This window comes from Calonectris borealis, chromosome W (assembly GCF_964195595.1).
Source record: "Calonectris borealis chromosome W, bCalBor7.hap1.2, whole genome shotgun sequence".
NCBI classification, from domain to species: domain Eukaryota; kingdom Metazoa; phylum Chordata; class Aves; order Procellariiformes; family Procellariidae; genus Calonectris; species Calonectris borealis.
The window spans coordinates 35,495,682-35,514,584 of NC_134351.1; the positions used below are offsets into that span (position 1 = coordinate 35,495,682).

The 18,903-nt window shown below is 40.8% G+C and overlaps 1 protein-coding gene across 1 annotated transcript in view; it reads right to left on the minus strand.

The window, feature by feature from the left end:
- Positions 1–18,903, minus strand: part of LOC142075032 (myocyte-specific enhancer factor 2C-like) — a 132,855-nt gene that overhangs the window by 29,965 nt on the left and 83,987 nt on the right. Inside the window, exons 2-5 of the mRNA XM_075136030.1 lie at positions 16,578–16,637; positions 16,295–16,432; positions 12,626–12,819; positions 11,463–11,499 (exon numbers count right to left, since the gene is read on the minus strand). Of these exons, the coding sequence (XP_074992131.1) occupies positions 11,463–11,499; positions 12,626–12,819; positions 16,295–16,432; positions 16,578–16,637 (429 nt within the window). The remainder of the gene's footprint in view (positions 1–11,462; positions 11,500–12,625; positions 12,820–16,294; positions 16,433–16,577; positions 16,638–18,903) is intronic.

Below are 18,903 nucleotides of genomic sequence, written 5' to 3' on the forward strand. Positions count from 1 at the left end.
CCATTTGTATTTCTGGAGTGACAGGGGGATCCCAAGAGTTAACTGTATTGGAGGCCGAAGTGAGCCTAACCAGGTATGAGTGGCAGAATCACCCCATTGTGACTGGCCCAGAGGCTCCGTGCATCCTTGGCATAGACTACCTCAGGAGAGGGTATTTCAAGGACCCAAAAGGGTACTGGTGGGCTTCTGGTATAGGTGCCCTGGAGACGGAGGAAATTAAATAGCTGTCCACCTTGCCTGGTCTCTCAGAGGATCCTTCTGTTGTGGGGTTGTTGAAGGTCCAAGAACAACAGGTACCAATCGCTACCACAACAGTGCACCGACGAAAATATCGCACCAACCGAGACTCCCTGATTCCCATCCATGAGCTGATTCGTCAACTGGAGAGCCAAGGAGTGATCAGCAAGACTCGCTCACCCTTTAACAGTCCCATATGGCCAGTGCGAAAGTCCAATGGAGAGTAGAGACTAACAGTAGACTATCGTGGCCTGAACGAAGTCATGCCGCCACTGAGTGCTGCCGTGCCGGACATGCTGGAACTCCAATACGAACTGGAGTCAAGGGCAGCCAAGTGGTACGCCACAATGGATATCGCTAATGCATTCTTCTCAATCCCTTTGGCGGCAGACTGCCCCAGGGGTGGAAACACAGCCCTATCATTTGCCATGGACTGATCCACACCGCACTGGAACAGGGGGAGGCTCCAGAACACCTGCAATACATTGATGACATCATTGTATGGGGCAACACAGCAGAAGAAGTTTTTGAGAAAGGGGAGAGAAAATTCAAATCCTTCTGAAGGCCGGCTTTGCCATAAAACAAAGTAAGGTCAAGGGACCTGCACAGGAGATCCAGTTTTTAGGAATAAAATGGCAAGATGGACGTCGTCAGATCCCAATGGATGTGATCAACAAAATAACAGCCATGTCCCCACCAACTAGCAAAAGGGAAACACAAGCTTTCTTAGGCGTTGTGGGTTTTTGGAGAATGCATATTCCAAACTACAGCCTGATCGTAAGCCCCCTCTGTCAAGTGACTCGGAAGAAGAACGATTTCAAATGGGGCCCTGAGCAACAACAAGCCTTTGAACAAAGTAAACGGGAGATAGTTCATGCAGTAGCCCTTGGGCCAGTCCAGGCAGGACAAGATGTAAAGAATGTTCTCTACGCCGCAGCCGGGGAGAATGGCCCTACCTGGAGCCTCTGGCAGAAAGCACCAGGGGACACTTGAGGTCGACCCTTAGGGTTCTGGAGTCAGGGATACAGAGGATCCGAGGCCCGCTACACTCCAACTGAGAAGGAGATATTGGCAGCATATGAAGGGATTCGAGCTGCTTCGGAAGTGGTTGGTACTGAAGCCCAGCTCCTCCTGGCACCCCGACTGCCGGTGCTGGGCTGGATGTTCAAAGGAAGGGTCCCCTCTACACATCATGCAACTGATGCTACGTGGAGTAAGTGGGTCGCACTGATCACACAACGGGCCCGAATAGGAAACCCCAGTCGCCCAGGAATCTTGGAGGTGATCACGAACTGGCCAGAAGGCAAAGATTTCGGAATATCCCCAGAGGAGGAGGTGACGCGTGCTGAAGAGGCCCCACTGTATAACAAACTACCAGAAAATGAGAAGCAATATGCCTTGTTCACTGATGGGTCCTGTCGCCTTGTGGGGAAGCATCGGAGGTGGAAAGCTGCTGTATGGAGTCGTATACGACAAGTTGCAGAAACTGCTGAAGGAGAAGGTGAATCGAGCCAGTTTGCAGAGGTGAAAGCCATCCAGCTGGCCTTGGACATTGCCGAACGAGAAAAATGGCCAGTACTTTATCTCTATACTGACTCATGGATGGTGTCAAATGCCCTGTGGAGGTGGTTGCAGCAGTGGAAGCAGAACAACTGGCAGCGCAGAGGTAAACCCATCTGGGCTGCCGCGTTGTGGCAAGATATTGCTGCCCGGGTAGAGAACCTGACTGTAAAAGTACGTCACGTAGATGCTCACGTACCCAAGAGTCAGGCCACTGAAGAACATCAAAACAACCAGCAGGTGGACCAGGCTGCTAAGATTGAAGTGGCTCAGGTGGATCTGGACTGGCAACATAAGGGTGAATTATTTATAGCTTGGTGGGCCCATGACACCTCAGGCCACAAAGGAAGAGATGCAACATATAGATGGGCTCGTGATCGAGGGGTGGACTTGACCATGGATGCTATTGCACAGGTTATCCATGAATGTGAAACATGCGCTGCAATCAAGCAAGCCAAGCGAGTAAAGCCTCTCTGGTATGGAGGACGATGGCTGAAATATAAATATGGGGAGCCCTGGCAGATTGATTATATCACACTCCCACAAACCCGCCAAGGGAAGCGCTATGTGCTCACCATGGTGGAAGGAACCACCGGATGGCTGGAAACATACTCTGTGCCCCATGTCACCGCCCGGAACACCATCTTGGGCCTTGAAAAACAAGTCGTATGGTGACATGGCACCCCAGAAAGAATTGAGTCAGACAACGGGACTCATTTCCGAAACACCCTCATAGACACCTGGGCCAAAGAGCATGGCATTGAGTGGGTCTATCACATCCCCTACCATGCATCAGCCCCCGGGAAGATTGAACAATACAATGGACTGCTAAAGACAACACTGAGGGCAATGGGTGGTGGGACATTCAAGCATTGGGACACACATTTAGCAAAAGCCACCTGGATAGTCAACACCAGGGGATCTGTTAATCAAGCTGGCCTTGCCCAGTCAAGACTCTTACGTGCTGTAGAGGGGGATAAAGTCCCTGTCGTGCATATGAGAAATATGCTGGGGAAGACAGTCTGGGTTACTCCTGCCTCTGGCAAGGGAAAACCCATCCGTGGGATTGCTTTTGCTGAAGGACCTGGGTACACTTGGTGGGTAATGCGAAAGGATGGGGAAATCCGGTGTGTACCTCAAGGGGATTTGATTTTGGGTGAAAATAGCCAATGAACTGAATTGTATGATGTCAATTGTTATATGATATTGTATATCATCATTATTTCTATGGTTGCTATAGCAGTAAAATCACCCAGATAAATGAAGAATGAACTCCAATGAAACCGAGCAAAGTGTGACGATGATAGAACCGGCCAAACGCAGCAATACTGGAAAACAGAACTGGCTTCAGGATGCAACAGTCCAATACCACACAACATCTCTCCTGCCCTGAAAGACTGTTATGACAGATGGAGCCCAAAGTCGTGGACTAAATGAACTCAGTGGACATTTTAGAGGGATGGCCCATAGACTAAGGGAATGATATCTGTGTGTCTATATATATATATATATATATAAAGACAAGTAAGGTGGAGGTGATTAATTGGAATGTATTGAAAAAAAAATGTGAGACCTAGGCATGACGTAAATGGTATAGAATAAGGGCTGGATACTGTCCTGGTTTCGGCTGGGATAGGGTTAAATTTCTTCCTGGTGCTGTGTTTTGGATTTAGTATGAGAAGAATGTTGATAACACACTGATGTTTTCAGTTGTTGCTAAGTGCCCTCCTAGTCCAAGGACAGCTCCCATGCCTACTGACTGAGCTAGGTACACAAGATCGGAGGGAACATAATCAGGACAGCCAGCCCAGCTGGCCAACGGTGAATTCCATACCATGTGAAGTCATGCTCAGTATATGAATGGTAGGCGTGTTCCAGGAAGTAGTGATCACTACTTGGTTATCGGTCAGCGCGGGTGTTGAGCAATTGCATTGTGCATCACTCATTTTGTATATTCTATTATTATTATTATTATTTTCTTTTTTCTGTTCTATTAAACTATCTTTATCTCAGCCCACGAGTTTTTCTCACTCTTACCCTTCCGATTCTCTCCCCGTCCCACCGGGGAGGGGGAGTGAGCGAGCGGATGCATGGTATTTGGCTGCCTGCCAGGTTAAACCACGACATAGTCCTAGAAGAGTTAAGAACAAGACAATAAATATGTCCTTTCTTTGCTTTTTTCTTTCATTTACTCTAATGCTTTTCACTGACCATATGGGTTGAGAATTTAGAAGATGTTTAGGAACCTGGGATGCCTACTTCCCATTAATTCTAATAGGAAATAGCTTTGAAATTTTTGAAGGAGTTTTAATAAATATTAGTAGTCATTTCAAGTTCTCAAGAAGCATATGCTCTTACTTGTGGAAATTATCATAATTCTTTCAAGAAGAATATGTACATTCCATTTCATGGAGGATTCCTATTTCTTATTGGGTTATGTTAAATACAAATACCATATATGTGACATTATGACTGACCACCAAGCCTGTCAAAAGGAACGTGAAATTTAGAATGGGTCTATATAAATATGAGATCAAACTATGCTATAATTTATCCTTGAATTTATAAAATAAGAAAAATAAATGAAAAAAGAATAAATGCAGTAATAGAAATTTTGCTGTTTTCACATTCAGTTTTACACTCTTCACTCGATTCAGTTTCCCATTACGTAGAATAATGGTAATTGTGCCTAATAGTAATTACAAGGCAATGAATATGTGCCTTTCTCTTCTTGCATCTTATGTGTATATATATTTTTAATGCATATGCATTGTTGGAACATATCTTATTGTTTACCACCCAAACAAAATAGATACCAACAATAATGCACTAATGCCAGGAAGTTGTACTGGTGGTGACCTAAACATACTTTTAAAAAAGCTAATTGAAGGTTCTTACTCACATGTTGCATGTTAGTCTTTTCACAGTACATGACCTTTACTAACTTCATCTAGTGCCATCTAAAATTTGTAACATCCTTAGAATCTGTTGTTACATGTTGAATATTTGCAGGTGCACACATCAATTGCTGAAAAAGGGCATGTATGTCCAATACTGCAATGACCAGGCTCAGAGAGGCTGCTTCTCAGGCAGAAGTTGAAAATAAAGGAGTAGCTCTTTGGCCACTTGACAGTTCAGAACACACTGCAAAACACGTTTCTGGAAATCCAAGACAGTGTCACAAATCTAGGAGGCTAAAAATCTGAGATATATACTTTTTCAACCAGAGAAACAGATGAGTTTATTCACACACAGAGTGAAAGACCATGAGAACAAAAATCTGACTTGTCCGTCATAGACCATTACATTTCATGCAAATACTTTAATGCTGAATCAAGTACATGACTAAGTATATGGCAAACTAATCTGATCACCAACACTGTGGTTTATGTTTTTCTACTATAATAAAATACATATTTAAATGTTTTTAAAGTAGTTATTGCACCAAGCATTCTCCCACCTTAGACTATGTAAGGAATTCACACCTTAATAAAATAAATGTAAAGGTGGCACCTGACTACAGAATTAGCCTGTGATCACCTACATGAGGAACTGTAAGCAACCCTTCAAAACATTTCTTATTGTAATTAGGTTTCCCAAGCTGCAGGCAGACATTTCAGAACATATCTGGACTCCCTCCTTCCAACCTTTGCAATAGGGGTATATCACATATGCCGTGAGGGTATGGTATGTGTCTCAAACTCTGTCAACACAGAGAGAAGGGGGAGTGCTCTGCCTGCTTAAAGCTGACATCATCTTTATTCCTCCCTTTTTGCTCAACACAGAAACAGAGCAATAGATGATTCAAGTCCAGGTCCTGTGTGTGTTTTTTAATTTTCCAGTACAGTTATTATTGTCAGTATGCTTATATTCTGATATTGTCTAATCATAACATCTTACTATTTGCTTTTGTAATTCTTTAATTGCATCTAATTTCAGGAATTTCAGAGCATATAGCTTTAATGCAGAAATACTATATTTCCTATATCTTTACCTCTGATTGTATTGATTAATTTGTTTCCACTTTGACAACACTGTTTTGTTCTAATATGTTTATATATCAATATCTATGTCTATCTCAGAAAACATATATTTCAAATTATCTTGTTTGGTTTGATGCTTCATCTAATCAGCACAGTAAATAAGTTATAATTAGTGAGAAAAATCACTTAAGAAAATTACACAGTGGTCTTCAATTTTGTGCTTTATAAAGACTACACTTTTGTAGTTCAAAAATATGGGCACTGCACAATGAGCATCAGAACCACATTCCTGCGCATTATTGGCGCTCTGGTGGTTTTTAAAGTCCAAATATCAGGGACCAGACAGTCACTTAAAGGTGTCTTACCATGGTGAAATAGCTAGCCTACCACTGTCACTGGAGCTGTAGCTGTTACCTTGAGGAGTAGACACAGTGCAGTATCCCCTACCTTGCATAGCATTCCTTCCTCACCAACTGTTCGCATTTGCATAGGTTAGCGTCACTCTCCGCACTAGGAATGCAGAATTCTTTTACGCTTAAGTCCAGTCTATTAGAAGAGGTCAATGCCAAAAATCTAAGATGGTTTTCAACAGTGCTCATCTAAAATTTAGCCCGCATGACAACTTTTCTGAAAATCTTGCAGTAAGTGGCACAGGCCTGATCTCCTAGCATGCACAGGATGCACAAAATTATATCAGGACCTCATCTGTCTGAGATACTCCCCCCCCATATATTTTCAGAACTTAGCTGCCCACTTATGATTTTAAGTTAATTCTTATTCCAGTAAAGCAATTAAATAATGCATATTATAGTCGTGATAATATATCCCTCCATCTTGTATGCTAGCTGAAAAGATGCTCCATTCTAGTCCTTTCTATGCAAAAATCCCCAGTATTTTTTCTTCTTTTATATGACCTGTTCTAGAGTCAGAAGAAATACAAAACAGACTTATTTAAGAGGTAAAACTACATTACTGGAAAACATAACCTTTTCTGAAGATATATAGGAGGCTGGGAAGAGTAGAGTCTAAGACTGCCAAAGAGCCTTTTCATAGGACAAATCATTTGCTTTTTTGGCTGCTCCAAAGCAATTACTGTTTTGGGGAAAAATGCTTTTTAAATGAAAAACATTTCAGGACAAGAAGTAATTCCAATTATAAACTGAGTATCTAATTTGCAAATGTACTTTTTTTGCTTCCCCAAAGAAATTTTAGAAATAACTGTTAACAGCTTTTTTTCATAAACAGCACTAAGTAGCTACATGTTAAATTGTCTATTTTTGTTAAAAGCACAATTATTGAAAAATGAAGAATGCAGTTTATAATTCAATATCAGAAAAACTTTAAAACTACATATTTTAAACAGAAATCATACACCCTTATATTTCTAACCTGTCTATATCATTAGAACAGACATACACACAAAAGGAGTGTGTTTTGCACCTAGATAATACTATTAGATTTGTTTTGAAATTTAAGCAGATGCAAAGAAAAGACCAGTAACTGACCCTGCCCTGTCTCCTCTGGCTTTTTTGTCTGGGAGACTGTTTCAACTGTTTTCAAGGGAAAAATCAGCTTGCAAGAGATTTAGAAAACTCGAATCTGTGGCTTGAATATCTTAATTGAGGAATCATATTATAAGTTAAAGAGCAGAGGTCACATTAACTCAATACTGCCAGGAGCTTCTGTGTATGGCTGCAATCCCAGTTTCAAGAGGTTAACAGCATTTCTTGCTATCCTTCCCAGAGCAAAGTCATTGCTGCATTCCAGATCCAGGAGGCATTAACTATCTCTTTCAGGACTCGGGGTAGGCATGAAATCCAGATGTCTGCTGATTTGCAATGCCTTTTTATATTTTCTGAATATGAACAAGAATATGAATTGCAGTACATAAGACAGTGTGGTGTCCTAATGAGCAAGAATGCACAGACAAAATAAAGAGTGAAATCCCTGTCTCACTGAAGTAAAGCATACAATTTCTACAGACTTCACTAGGAAAAGAATTTTATCCAAAGAATCCAAGTTATTCTAGAGAAATATTTGTAATTTCTTGTCATAAAGGAAAAAGTCAGCCATGCCTGTCTTTAAAATCCTACTTACAAAGAATCACAGTTTGGATGACTCAATTGTACATTACATGTGAACTTAGGGCTTTCTTACTTTCAATCCTCCCAAGTTGTCTTTTTATAAATACAAATATTGAGACATTGACAATTAGAGAGATGATGAGACAGAGAATAACTAAATAAATTACTAAGTCAGTCAACACTTACACAACTGATGGAAGCCTAACAAAGGCCAAATTTTCACAGATTTCCATTGAGGTCTACTCAGAATGAGCTTACATGGACCTCTTTATGGATAAGAGGTCACATGAGTTAGCTGAAAATACACACATTCAACCTTTGCATACGACACACAAAGTCATTGTGAGATTTTTTGACTTTTAGATGGACAGCAGCCTCCATCCTTTCAAATCCATTCTCAAAGGTTTGCTGATGTGATATTTACCTGTATGAAAAGAGTCTGAATTAGCTCTATAAAACAGATCAGTTGTCTAGGGCAGAAATAGGACTTCATTTTGGAAAGGCCTGTGTTGACTGCCTACATAGACATGAATTTCAGGTACTGTAGTATAGACAATTTCCTTCATACTATATATTAGAGCTGTCAAACAAGTTCTAGTGTTGTTATTGCTTTATCACGAAACTCCCACTAGTAGGTACTTTCCTTAAAACATCAACTCCTAGACTTGAAGAAGAGCCAAGAAAGAAAAGAGCAATTCATCCAGGAAGTCATTTTATGATACAGTGTCAGAATCAGCATATATATCAACCTTAGTGCACAAAGTGGATCTTCCAACTGTTTTTCTATACAGTTCTTTCTGAGAGCAGTTAACCCAGTAAAATTGGATGTGCTCCATGTTTTCCTACTGAGCTTATTTACTTCAAACATGTGTTCACTTCTCAAACTGAAACAATAATCGTGCCATTGTAATTTGTAATCTGTATTTATAATAATGTAACGTTGCTGACCTTGCTAACAAACCATTGAGTTTACTGAGCAAAGGGGATTACTTCGACAACATTGCTTTGATAAAAAGCAAGGTACTCAATAGTTCACGGTACTAGATGCCTTCTTTGCCTCAGTCTTTACAAGTAAAACTGGCTTTCAGGAATCCCAGGCCCCTGAGACCTGAGTGAAAGTCTGGAGCAAGTAAGACTTATCCTCAGTGGAGGAGGACCAGGTTAGGGAGCACTTAAACAGACTGGATCTACATAAGTCCGTGAGGCCTGACAGGTTGCACCCATGAGTGCTGAGGGAACTGGCTGATGTCATTGTGAGGCCACTCTCGATTATCTTTGAACAACCATAGCAATTGGGAGAGGTTCCTGAAGACTGGAAGAGATTAAATGTCACTCCTATCTTCAAGAAGGGCAAGAAGGAAGATTCAGGGAACTACAGACCATCAGCCTCACCTCAGTCCCTGGGAAGGTGATGGAGAAAATCCTCCTGGAAAGCATTTCCAAACACATGAAGGACAAGAAGGTGATCGGGAGTAGTCTGCATGGATTTAGGAAATCATGCTTGACCAACCTGAAAGTCTACTACAATAGGGTGACTAGCTTGGTGGATGAGGGGAGAGCAGTGGATATTGTTTACCTCAACTTTAGTAAAGCCTTTGACACTGTCTACCTTAACATCATCACAGACAAGATGACAAAGTACGGGCTAGATTAGCGGACAGTGAAGTGGATGGAAAACTGTCTGAATGACTGGACCCAGAGGGTGGTGATCAGTGGCACAAAGTCCAGTTAGAGGCCAGTCACTAGCAGTGTACCTCGGGGGTTGATACTGGGGCCAATACTGTTCAGCATCTTCATTAATGATCATTAATGATCTGGATGAGGGGGCAGAGTGTACCCTCAGCAAGTTTGCAGATGCCATGAAGCTGGGAGGAGTGGCTGATATACCAGAGGGTCATGCTGCCATCCAGAGGGACCTCAACAGGCTGGAGAAATGGGCTGATATAGAGAAGAATTAAGAGGTGGCCTGATGAGTACCAGCTGATTCAAGAGCAGAAACAGGTGAAGGGAATTGTGAGCAGACATGTGATCGTTGCCGGAAGGAAGATATAAGAGAGGCAATGGAGAGAGATGCAATGGAGAGAGATAGGAAGGCTGTCCTGTTATGATAAAGGCTGTGCATGTCTGCTACAACAGGCTGACAGGAACCTCATGCAGTTCAACAAGGGGAAGTGTCAAGTCCTGCCCCTGGGGAGGAACAACCCCATGCCTCAATATATGCTGGGGGCCAGCCAGCTGGAAAGTAGCTTTGCACAGAAGGACCTGGGGTCCAGGCGGACACCAAGTTGAACATGAGCCAGCAATGTGTCCTGGCTGCAAAGAAGGCAAATGGTATCCTGGGCTGCATTAGGCAAAGTATTGCCAGCATGTGGAGGGAGGTGCTCCTTCCCCTCTACTCAGTGCTGGTGAGGCCACACCTGGAGTCCTGTGTCCAGTTCTGGGCTCCCCCGTACAAAGGAGATGTAGACATACTGGAGAGAGTCCAGAGAAGGGCCACGAAGATGATGAAGGGACTGGAGCATCTCTCCTATGAGGAAAGGCTGAGAGAGCTGGGACTGTTTAGCCTGGAGAAGAGAAGGCTCAATAGGGATCTTATCAATGTATATAAATACCCGATGGGAAGGAATGAAGAAGAGGGAGACAGACTCTTCTCAGTAGTGCTCACTGACAAGACAAGAGGCAACGGGCACAAATTAAAACACAGGAAATTCCATCTGAACACAAGAAAACACTTTTTTACTGTGAGGGTGACTGAGCATTGGAACAGGTTGCCCAGAGAGGTTGTGAAGTCTCCATCCTTGGAGATATTCAAAAGTTGACTGAACACGGTCCTGAGCAAGCAGCTCTAGGTGGCCGGCTTGAGCAGAGGGGTTGGACAAGATGACCTCCAGAGGTCCCTTCCAACCTAAATGATTCTGTGATAACACAGGCCTTAACAAATACAGTTCTCATTAGTTCTAAGGGAATAGGACTAAAGGGGCTAATCTTTTGCCCTGTGTATTTTGAAAATCCTTCCCCTGTTGGGTCCCAAAGCACTTAAGTAAATGCTTAAAACTAAGCTTAAGTTAATTACTGATTATTTAAATAAATGCTAACAGCTGACTAGCATAGTCTTAAGCATAGGCTTGAAATGAAATCTGCTCGGTAGATGGAAGTCTAATGAGGGACTCAATGTTGTAAACTTTACTTAAGCTTAAATTCATAAAATCAAACTCTGATTCCACTAAAGTCAATGGAAAAACTATCTTTGACTTCAAAAGGATCAGGATTTCAGCCACTGGACTCAGTAGGAGTTTTGACTGAACAGGGCTATATAATGGACCCAAAAGATTTTATGGAAAGGCTAATATGAAGGAAATCAGACATTTGTATACATGGAATTAGGTGAAGTACAAGATTTTCAACAGTGCTGAACACCAGTCTCTTCCTACTGAGAAGCACAGATAACACTTCCCACCCTTCCAGTTGGGGGAACTAAGCCAATGCTCAGCACTTTCTAATATCCCACCTCCAATATGGAGCTATTTTAGGACTCAGCCTTTGGATGAAGTCCCTTTTTCCATTACAATGCTAAACAAATTCTTTTCTCTTTACTTGCATTGGTGCCTGCACCCATTGTGAGGTCCCCACCCATCGGGTGGTTGAAATGAAATACTTCAAATGAGTACAATAAAACATAACAGGCAAACACACAAAACATTTTCTCTAACTTCAAATGGCTTGATCCAATACCCAATTCTGTTTTCCTCTGACTCTAACAGGCATCAGATCAGGACCACAGTCATAAAATTGTAATGTTTAATGCTACACATAGAAGATATTTGCCTTTCAAGGAAAAACAAAATATGCAGTACCTAACATTTCATTAGTTTATTTCCATACTTCCACAGCATATGAAAAAATAATTATATTGGAAAGTTATGTCTAGTATTCCTTCATTTGAAAACTATATTTAGTTCAGTATTAGTTTGAAAAGCAAAGGCTTCTACATAGGCTCAGAAGACACTGAAAGTTCCTGTAAGAGAACCTAACTCAGACACTGTAATACACATTTGCATAACTTTTCATTTTAATTTTCTCAGACTTTCATAGACAGTCACTCCAAGGATTTTTAATACTTCTCTTTGTGCTTGGAGACCTCAAATGTTTCTTTGAACCCTGTATGTTGCTTCAGACAGACAGATTGAATGAACCTAACCCCCCTTTATCTTGTTCAGAGGTGACCCCTCATCATCACTAGCACAGAGCATAGCCTCTTGCTATATAAGGCACTCAAGTACAGAACTAACATTTACCTATCAAGGAACTTGTGAATGCATAAATAAGAAATTCTGTGTTTAGTCACTAGACTGCTGATTTAACAAGTGGCCTATTTTACTTGCTTCAACTTGTTTGCATTGGCCACACATTCTTCCCTGTCCTCTTTAGTTTTATGGTGTAGTGAGTTCTTGCATGAATTAAATAGACAAGCTGCCCTTTTATGAAACAGCAAATTGTCTGCCCTTTTATCCTTTATTGATTTCCTTTAATCGTAGTCAATCTTCAGCTTTTTCTAGAACATTGGTTTTTTATTATTTTCTAAATTGGGAATAGAAACCTCTTTGGCTTTTCTTTTGATTTTTCAGTGCAGCAATTTTGGGAAACTGTTATGACTGGTAAATGACTGTTATGAGTTCTTGTTTCTCAGAGCACAGTTTAAAGTGACCTAAGGCACACAAGCAGATGATAAAAGAGAACATTTAAAGGGATGGGATTGAGCAGAGCCTACCTGTGTTACCTGCACTCAGAGGCCGATGCGTCACACCAGGAGACATGCTATTTCTTTGCAAAGAAGGATGGGCCAGTGGCAAAAGGTTGGGGTTACCCAGTGAGCTGACTGGGTTACTGTATACCAAATTGCTGTGGTTGGACACTGGGATAGAAACTGGCATCTCAAAGTTTGGTGGTGGAACAGCCTGTACAAGTAAAAAAGGGGAAATAAAGACAAGTACAGAAACACAACAATCTTCAAGTATAGTTACTCCATATTTAGTTCAAATATTTTGTAGCTAGTGGTTAAAATATTTAAGCTCTCACCCACTAAGAGACAAGAGAATCACCCACTAAGAGACAAGAGAAGAGTTTTAAACAGTTACCAAGGCTTTTAAATATGGTTTTCAAAATCATGATTCCATCTTCCTTTAATGCAGCTTGCCATCTTCCTTTAATGCAGCTTGTACATTTACTTTGTAAGAATTGGAATTATCTCTTTTCTTTTTTTTTTTTGTTTAAAACAAAACCCTGCTTCATGAAGCTTAATTTTCTTTTTCTTTCATTCAGTGAAGTCATAATTGTTCACTTGTGATATCTTAATCTAGTTTCACAGGTGACTGCAAGATCAAAGGTATGTGATTATGATGACTTCATTGCGTGGAGAAAAATTAGAAGGGGTGGAAAGCAAAGGGGAAAGCTTTAATTTCAGCATATGTTGCTTTAGCAACCAGAATGATCCCAAATCATGTTAAAGGCACCATCACGATAAAAGACTTTTTTAAAAAAAGTTTCTATCTTAGTTTGGGAAGGGCTTAAAAGAAACAAAGTTCTACTCAGGGACATGTAGCAAATACAAGAACTTTACATATATACCATTCTTTGGCTTTTTTTTTTGGGGTGGTGGCATTTGTTGATGCCTTTTCAACCAGGCCTTCATCTATTTAGAGACAGAGATACTTATAGCTCCCTTCTAGTAAACTATTTCTGTCTCTTCTGCTTTCATCACTCTTATGAAAATTACAAATAAATGTATAATTATTATCAGATGTTTTAGAACAATATAAATACTTATCCCAAGAAAATTATCTGAGGAAACATTATTGGCCTTAGCTGTTAAGAGGAAAAGCTAATTTTATTTTCATTTGGCAGCAGCTTTGTTCTCTTACAAGACCAGGCACAGGCATTGCATTGTTTTATAAATTTTGTTAGTGATTTAATGGCTTGACTTGTTGACTTTTTGTTCAGTTTTGTTTTCTTCCCCCCAGATTTCTTAGCTACCTTTTGATGACCACAAGTAAATGAATATAACTTCCCTGAAGCTATACTGATTTGTACAGTTAAGGATCATGTCTTATATTTACAAATTTACATTATATACTAGCTTTGAGCTCCATCTTGCCTATTAGATTTAGGCTTACACCAAGAGAAGGAGCTCCTATTGCATTAAGGGACAACACCTACTGATTCTTCCTTTTGTAGTAAGCAGCTTGCTGGCACACACAGACTTTGAGCTCTGTGTGTGAAGTATTCAAAGGGATATCCTATCTTATATAAAAAGAAATGCTAACATTTTGCAGTTCTGTAGTGCGTCTCTGAAGCAATTTCACAAAAAGATAATAAATTGTACCTTGTAAGATCCCTGCAAGGTAGGAAGTTATACCCAAAACACAGCTCAGGAAACCAGAAGAGACAAGTTAATAGCTGGACTAGGACTATATCTGGTTTTAAATTTGATGTCAAAAGGTTAAATTTAATGAAAGCAACTAGAGGGAATTAATTTTTAGGAGGACAAAAGTGATATACCATGTTTAGATTAGCTTTATTGTTTCTAATTCCTAGATCTTTCTCAGTTTCATAGAAAAGGCATTTTTCCCAAATACTTATGGAGGTAAAGAAGGTGACAGAACTCACTTCCAGCCAGGAATGAGTTATTCCATTTTTTAATATTTTTTTTTCCATTTCTTAAGACATTAAGTGGTTATAACATGTGCTGCTTTGCTGAAACAAAACCAAGCAGCATGAGAGACAATGAAGGATCTGAAGAACCATCAAAACCCCCGTTTTTAAAGATGGAAAAGTAACTTAGTTAAATCCTATCTGATTGAAAATTCTGTTGCCTTGGTTTGAACAAACCAAAGGTCATCCTTGAAAGAGGATAGGAATGGCAATCGGTACGATTTTGACTTGAAAAAGGGTTAAGTGTTTCAGCTTATAACAGTCATCCGAAGTGTTGCATTCATTGCTTTATTGAACTGAGTTCCACCCTGAAAAAACAAATTCATGGTGACAGCTTTAAAACTTTTTTGTTGAGAAAAACAGCTATACAAAAGAAGCAAATGGAAAGGGAGGCAAGAAAGATGGAATATATACGTATACTTCCCTGATGTTTTATATACATGTTGAGCATTCTTAACAAGCCATTCCAAAACCTCATTTGTCAAATTTGGTACTATTCTGGTCTCTCTGGAAAAATATTTATTACTTAAATTTTTGCAAAAACATGTTTGGCATAGATGTGTGAACTTCTTCAAATTTTAATTAACTCATGAAAATTTTTCTTCTGAGAATTAATATAAAGAACACTTATACTGTGTGAGACAGAGCATCCTTAAGAAGTATTCTCAGCTTAGATATCAGATTTTGCACACACAATTGACTAGGACTACAGAAGAGACTGCTCATTCTGGGTATGCAGACATCCTCTTTTGCAGCTAACCATACAACCTACATGTGGGAATGAGGGATGAACACATCCAAATAATTGCACTATCTCTTCTAACAGCAAGCTGCTTTGAACCTGGGCAAATCTTTGGGTTTGCTAATCTTTCTTCCACCCAGAAGAAGGGTCAAACAGAACCTCCACATTCTGTTTGTCAGCTTTATAAATCTAATCTTAAGCATAATGACAAAATAGCCTGCCCCTCCATCTTCTGCAAACAAAATAGCACATGCAGAGTTATTTCTCTTGGATATCTGGCAAGGCATATGACTGATGGTCAGAAACTTTTTACTTGGTTAAAACAAAATTTAGCTCTTGTTAAAGCATTAAAGAAATGCTGATGAGGTCAAAGCAAATTCTCTGATAAAGCTGTAAAATGACCCCAACACACAAACATATCTGAATCCTACCATTAGGCTCTCATGCAGTCTTTTTCTCTGCAGTGAGCAAGTAGCTGTAACCCTTCAGTGCTCCAACTAAGTTTGGCAGAAACACTTAAGAACTGAAATGGCACATAGAGAATGCACTAATTACTATATATAAAGGAATTTCAGTTCTACATTGTTTTTTCTATATCACCACAAAAAGTATTCTGTGGGTTTGCTAGCCTGTCCACAAAGAAAGATTTCCATCATTATTTTTTTAGATATAATTTGGGCAAGTGGTGTGGTAAAACAGTTCTGTAAATCAAGTGAATATCATGCATATATATAATTCACTTCCTTCTATAGGTTTCTGTAGATTTCACCTATAGTAGATTTTGTGTATGTGTCAGAGGCAGAGACTTGGAAGAAAAATATGTTATGTGAAATTTTCTGACCACAGTATTTAATTATATATTATGCTATTAAAGACTGTTTCCAGATGAAATGTTTTCCTTAAAAAGCCAGAACTGAAAGGGTTATGATTTGTTACTGCAACAGTTGTCAGCAGACAGCCATCTAACCTTTGGTACTTACAAGTATTTTATGTTTCTTGATCATATTATAAAATTCTTCATTAATTTTTGTGTATTTCTCTTCAGTGTGTGGGGTGAGAGCGTAAGAGGAGTCAGGATCAGGGCTTTCACAACCTTTGCTTTCTTTCTTGTTCAATGTCTGCCAGGTTCAGAGAAATATCAAAAAGTAAAAAAAATGAAAGGAAGCTCAAAGTACTTACACATAATCTTTGCCTGCTGATCATTAGATCAATATCTTCATAATTTTTCCTGTACTTGTCCTCAGACTCAGAGCTATAACCTACTGAATCATCTGCATCAGGGTCTGGACTGTCACAGCCACTAAGTTCTTTTTTTCTCAATATCTGAAATAGATAATTTGGAAAGTTCAATACATGACAGCCTGCAAGAGAGATTCAGCAGTGTTACAGTATGTCCTGGTTCCGGCTGAGAGAGAGTTAACTTTCTTCCCAGTAGCTGGGGGGTGCTGTGTTTTGAGTTTGGTATGAGAGTGATAGGGAGTAATATCATAAGTCTCAAATTGATGTAGTGGATATAGTTTGTTAAGATTTGTTGTTTAAAAGTTAGGTAACTAACAGGTGTTGTGTTTGTAGGTATGTAGATAAATGTGTATCTTGGAAGTATTGTTAGACTCCGGTGAGAAGTAACCACGGAAACGGAACAACCTTATAAGGAAGGAAGGGAACAGTGAAGAGACATGAGATTCTTGGTTCAAATGATGTAGACGGGTTAGGAATGTGTCGTGGTTTAACCTGGCAGGCAGCCAAATACCACGCAGCCGCTCACTCACTCCCCCCACCCCCAGCGGGACGGGGAGAGAATCGGAAGGGTAAGAGTGAGAAAAACTCGTGGGCTGAGATAAAGACAGTTTAATAGAACAGGGGAAAAAAAGGGGAAAATAATAATGATAATGATAAAATATACAAAATGAGTGATGCACAATGCAATTGCTCACCACCTGCGCTGACCGATAACCAAGTAGCGATCGGTACTTCCTGGATCACGCCTACCCTTCATATACTGAGCATGACGTCACATGGTATGGAATACCCCATTAGCCAGCTGGGCTGGCTGTCCTGATTATGTTCCCTCCCATCTCGTGTACCTAGCTCAGTCAGTAGGCACGGGAGCTGTCCTTGGACTAGGAGGGCACTTAGCAACAACTGAAAACATCAGTGTGTTATCAACATTCTCCTCGTACTAAATCCAAAACACAGCACTAGGAAGAAATTTAACCCTATCCCAGCCGAAACCAGGACAGTATCCACCCCTTATTCCATACCATTTACGTCGTGCTTAGGTCTCACATCTTTTTTTAATACATTTCAATTAACCACCACTATCTTTCTTTATATATACACACATATATATATATATGCACGCACAGATATCATTCCCTTGGTCTATGGACTATCCCTCTAAAATGTCCACTGAGTTCATTTAGTCCATGACTTTGGGCTCCATTTGTTATAACAGTCTTTCAGGGTCAAAGAGATGGTGTGCGGTGTTGGGCTGTTGCATCCTGAAGCCAGTTCTCATTTCGGTACTGCTGCGCTCGTCCACTTCTATCATCGTTGCACTTTGCTCGGTTTCATCGGAGTTAGTTCATTCTTAACTAATCTGGGTGATTTTCACTGCTATATCACTGCTATATCATAGAAATAATGATATACAACATCATGTAACAGTTGACATAAAAATTCAGTTCATTGGCTATTTTCACCCAAAATCAAATCCCCTTGAGGTACACACCGGACTTGCCCATCCTTTCCCATCACCCACCAAGTGTACCCAGGTCCTTGAGCAAAAGCAATCCCACGGATGGGTTTTCCCTTGCCAGAGGCAGGAGTAACCCAGACTGTCTTCCCCAGCATATTTCTTATGTGCACGACAGGGACTTTATCTCCATCTACAGTACGTAAGAGTCTTGATTGGGCAGGGCCAGCTCGATTGGCAGATCCCCTGGTATTGACTAACCAGGTGGCCTTTGCTAAATGTGTGTCCCAATGCTTGAATGTCCCACCACCCATTGCTCTCAGCGTAGTCTTTAGCAGTCCATTGTATCGTTCGATTTTCCCGGAGGCTGGTGCATGGTAGGGGATGTGATAGACCCACTCAATGCCATGCTCTTTGGCCCAGGTGTCTATGAGGGCGTTTCGGAAGTGAGTCCCGTTATCTGACTCAATTCTTTCTGGGGTGCCATGTCGCCATAGGACTTGCTTTTCAAGGCCCAGGATGGTGTTCCGGGCAGTGGCATGGGGCACAGGGTATGTTTCCAGCCATCCGGTGGTTGCTTCCACCATGGTGAGCACATAGCGCTTACCGTGTCGGGTTTGTGGGAGTGTGATATAATCAATCTGCCAGGCCTCCCCATATTTATATTTCAACCATCGTCCCCCATACCGGAGAGGCTTTACTCGCTTGGCTTGTTTGATTGCAGCGCACGTTTCACATTCGTGGATAACCTGTGCAATAGCGTCCATGGTTAAGTCCACCCCTTGATCACGAGCCCATCTATATGTTGCATCTCTTCCTTGATGGCCTGAGGCATCATGGGCCCACCAAGCTATAAATAATTCACCCTTATGTTGCCAGTCCAGATCCACCTGG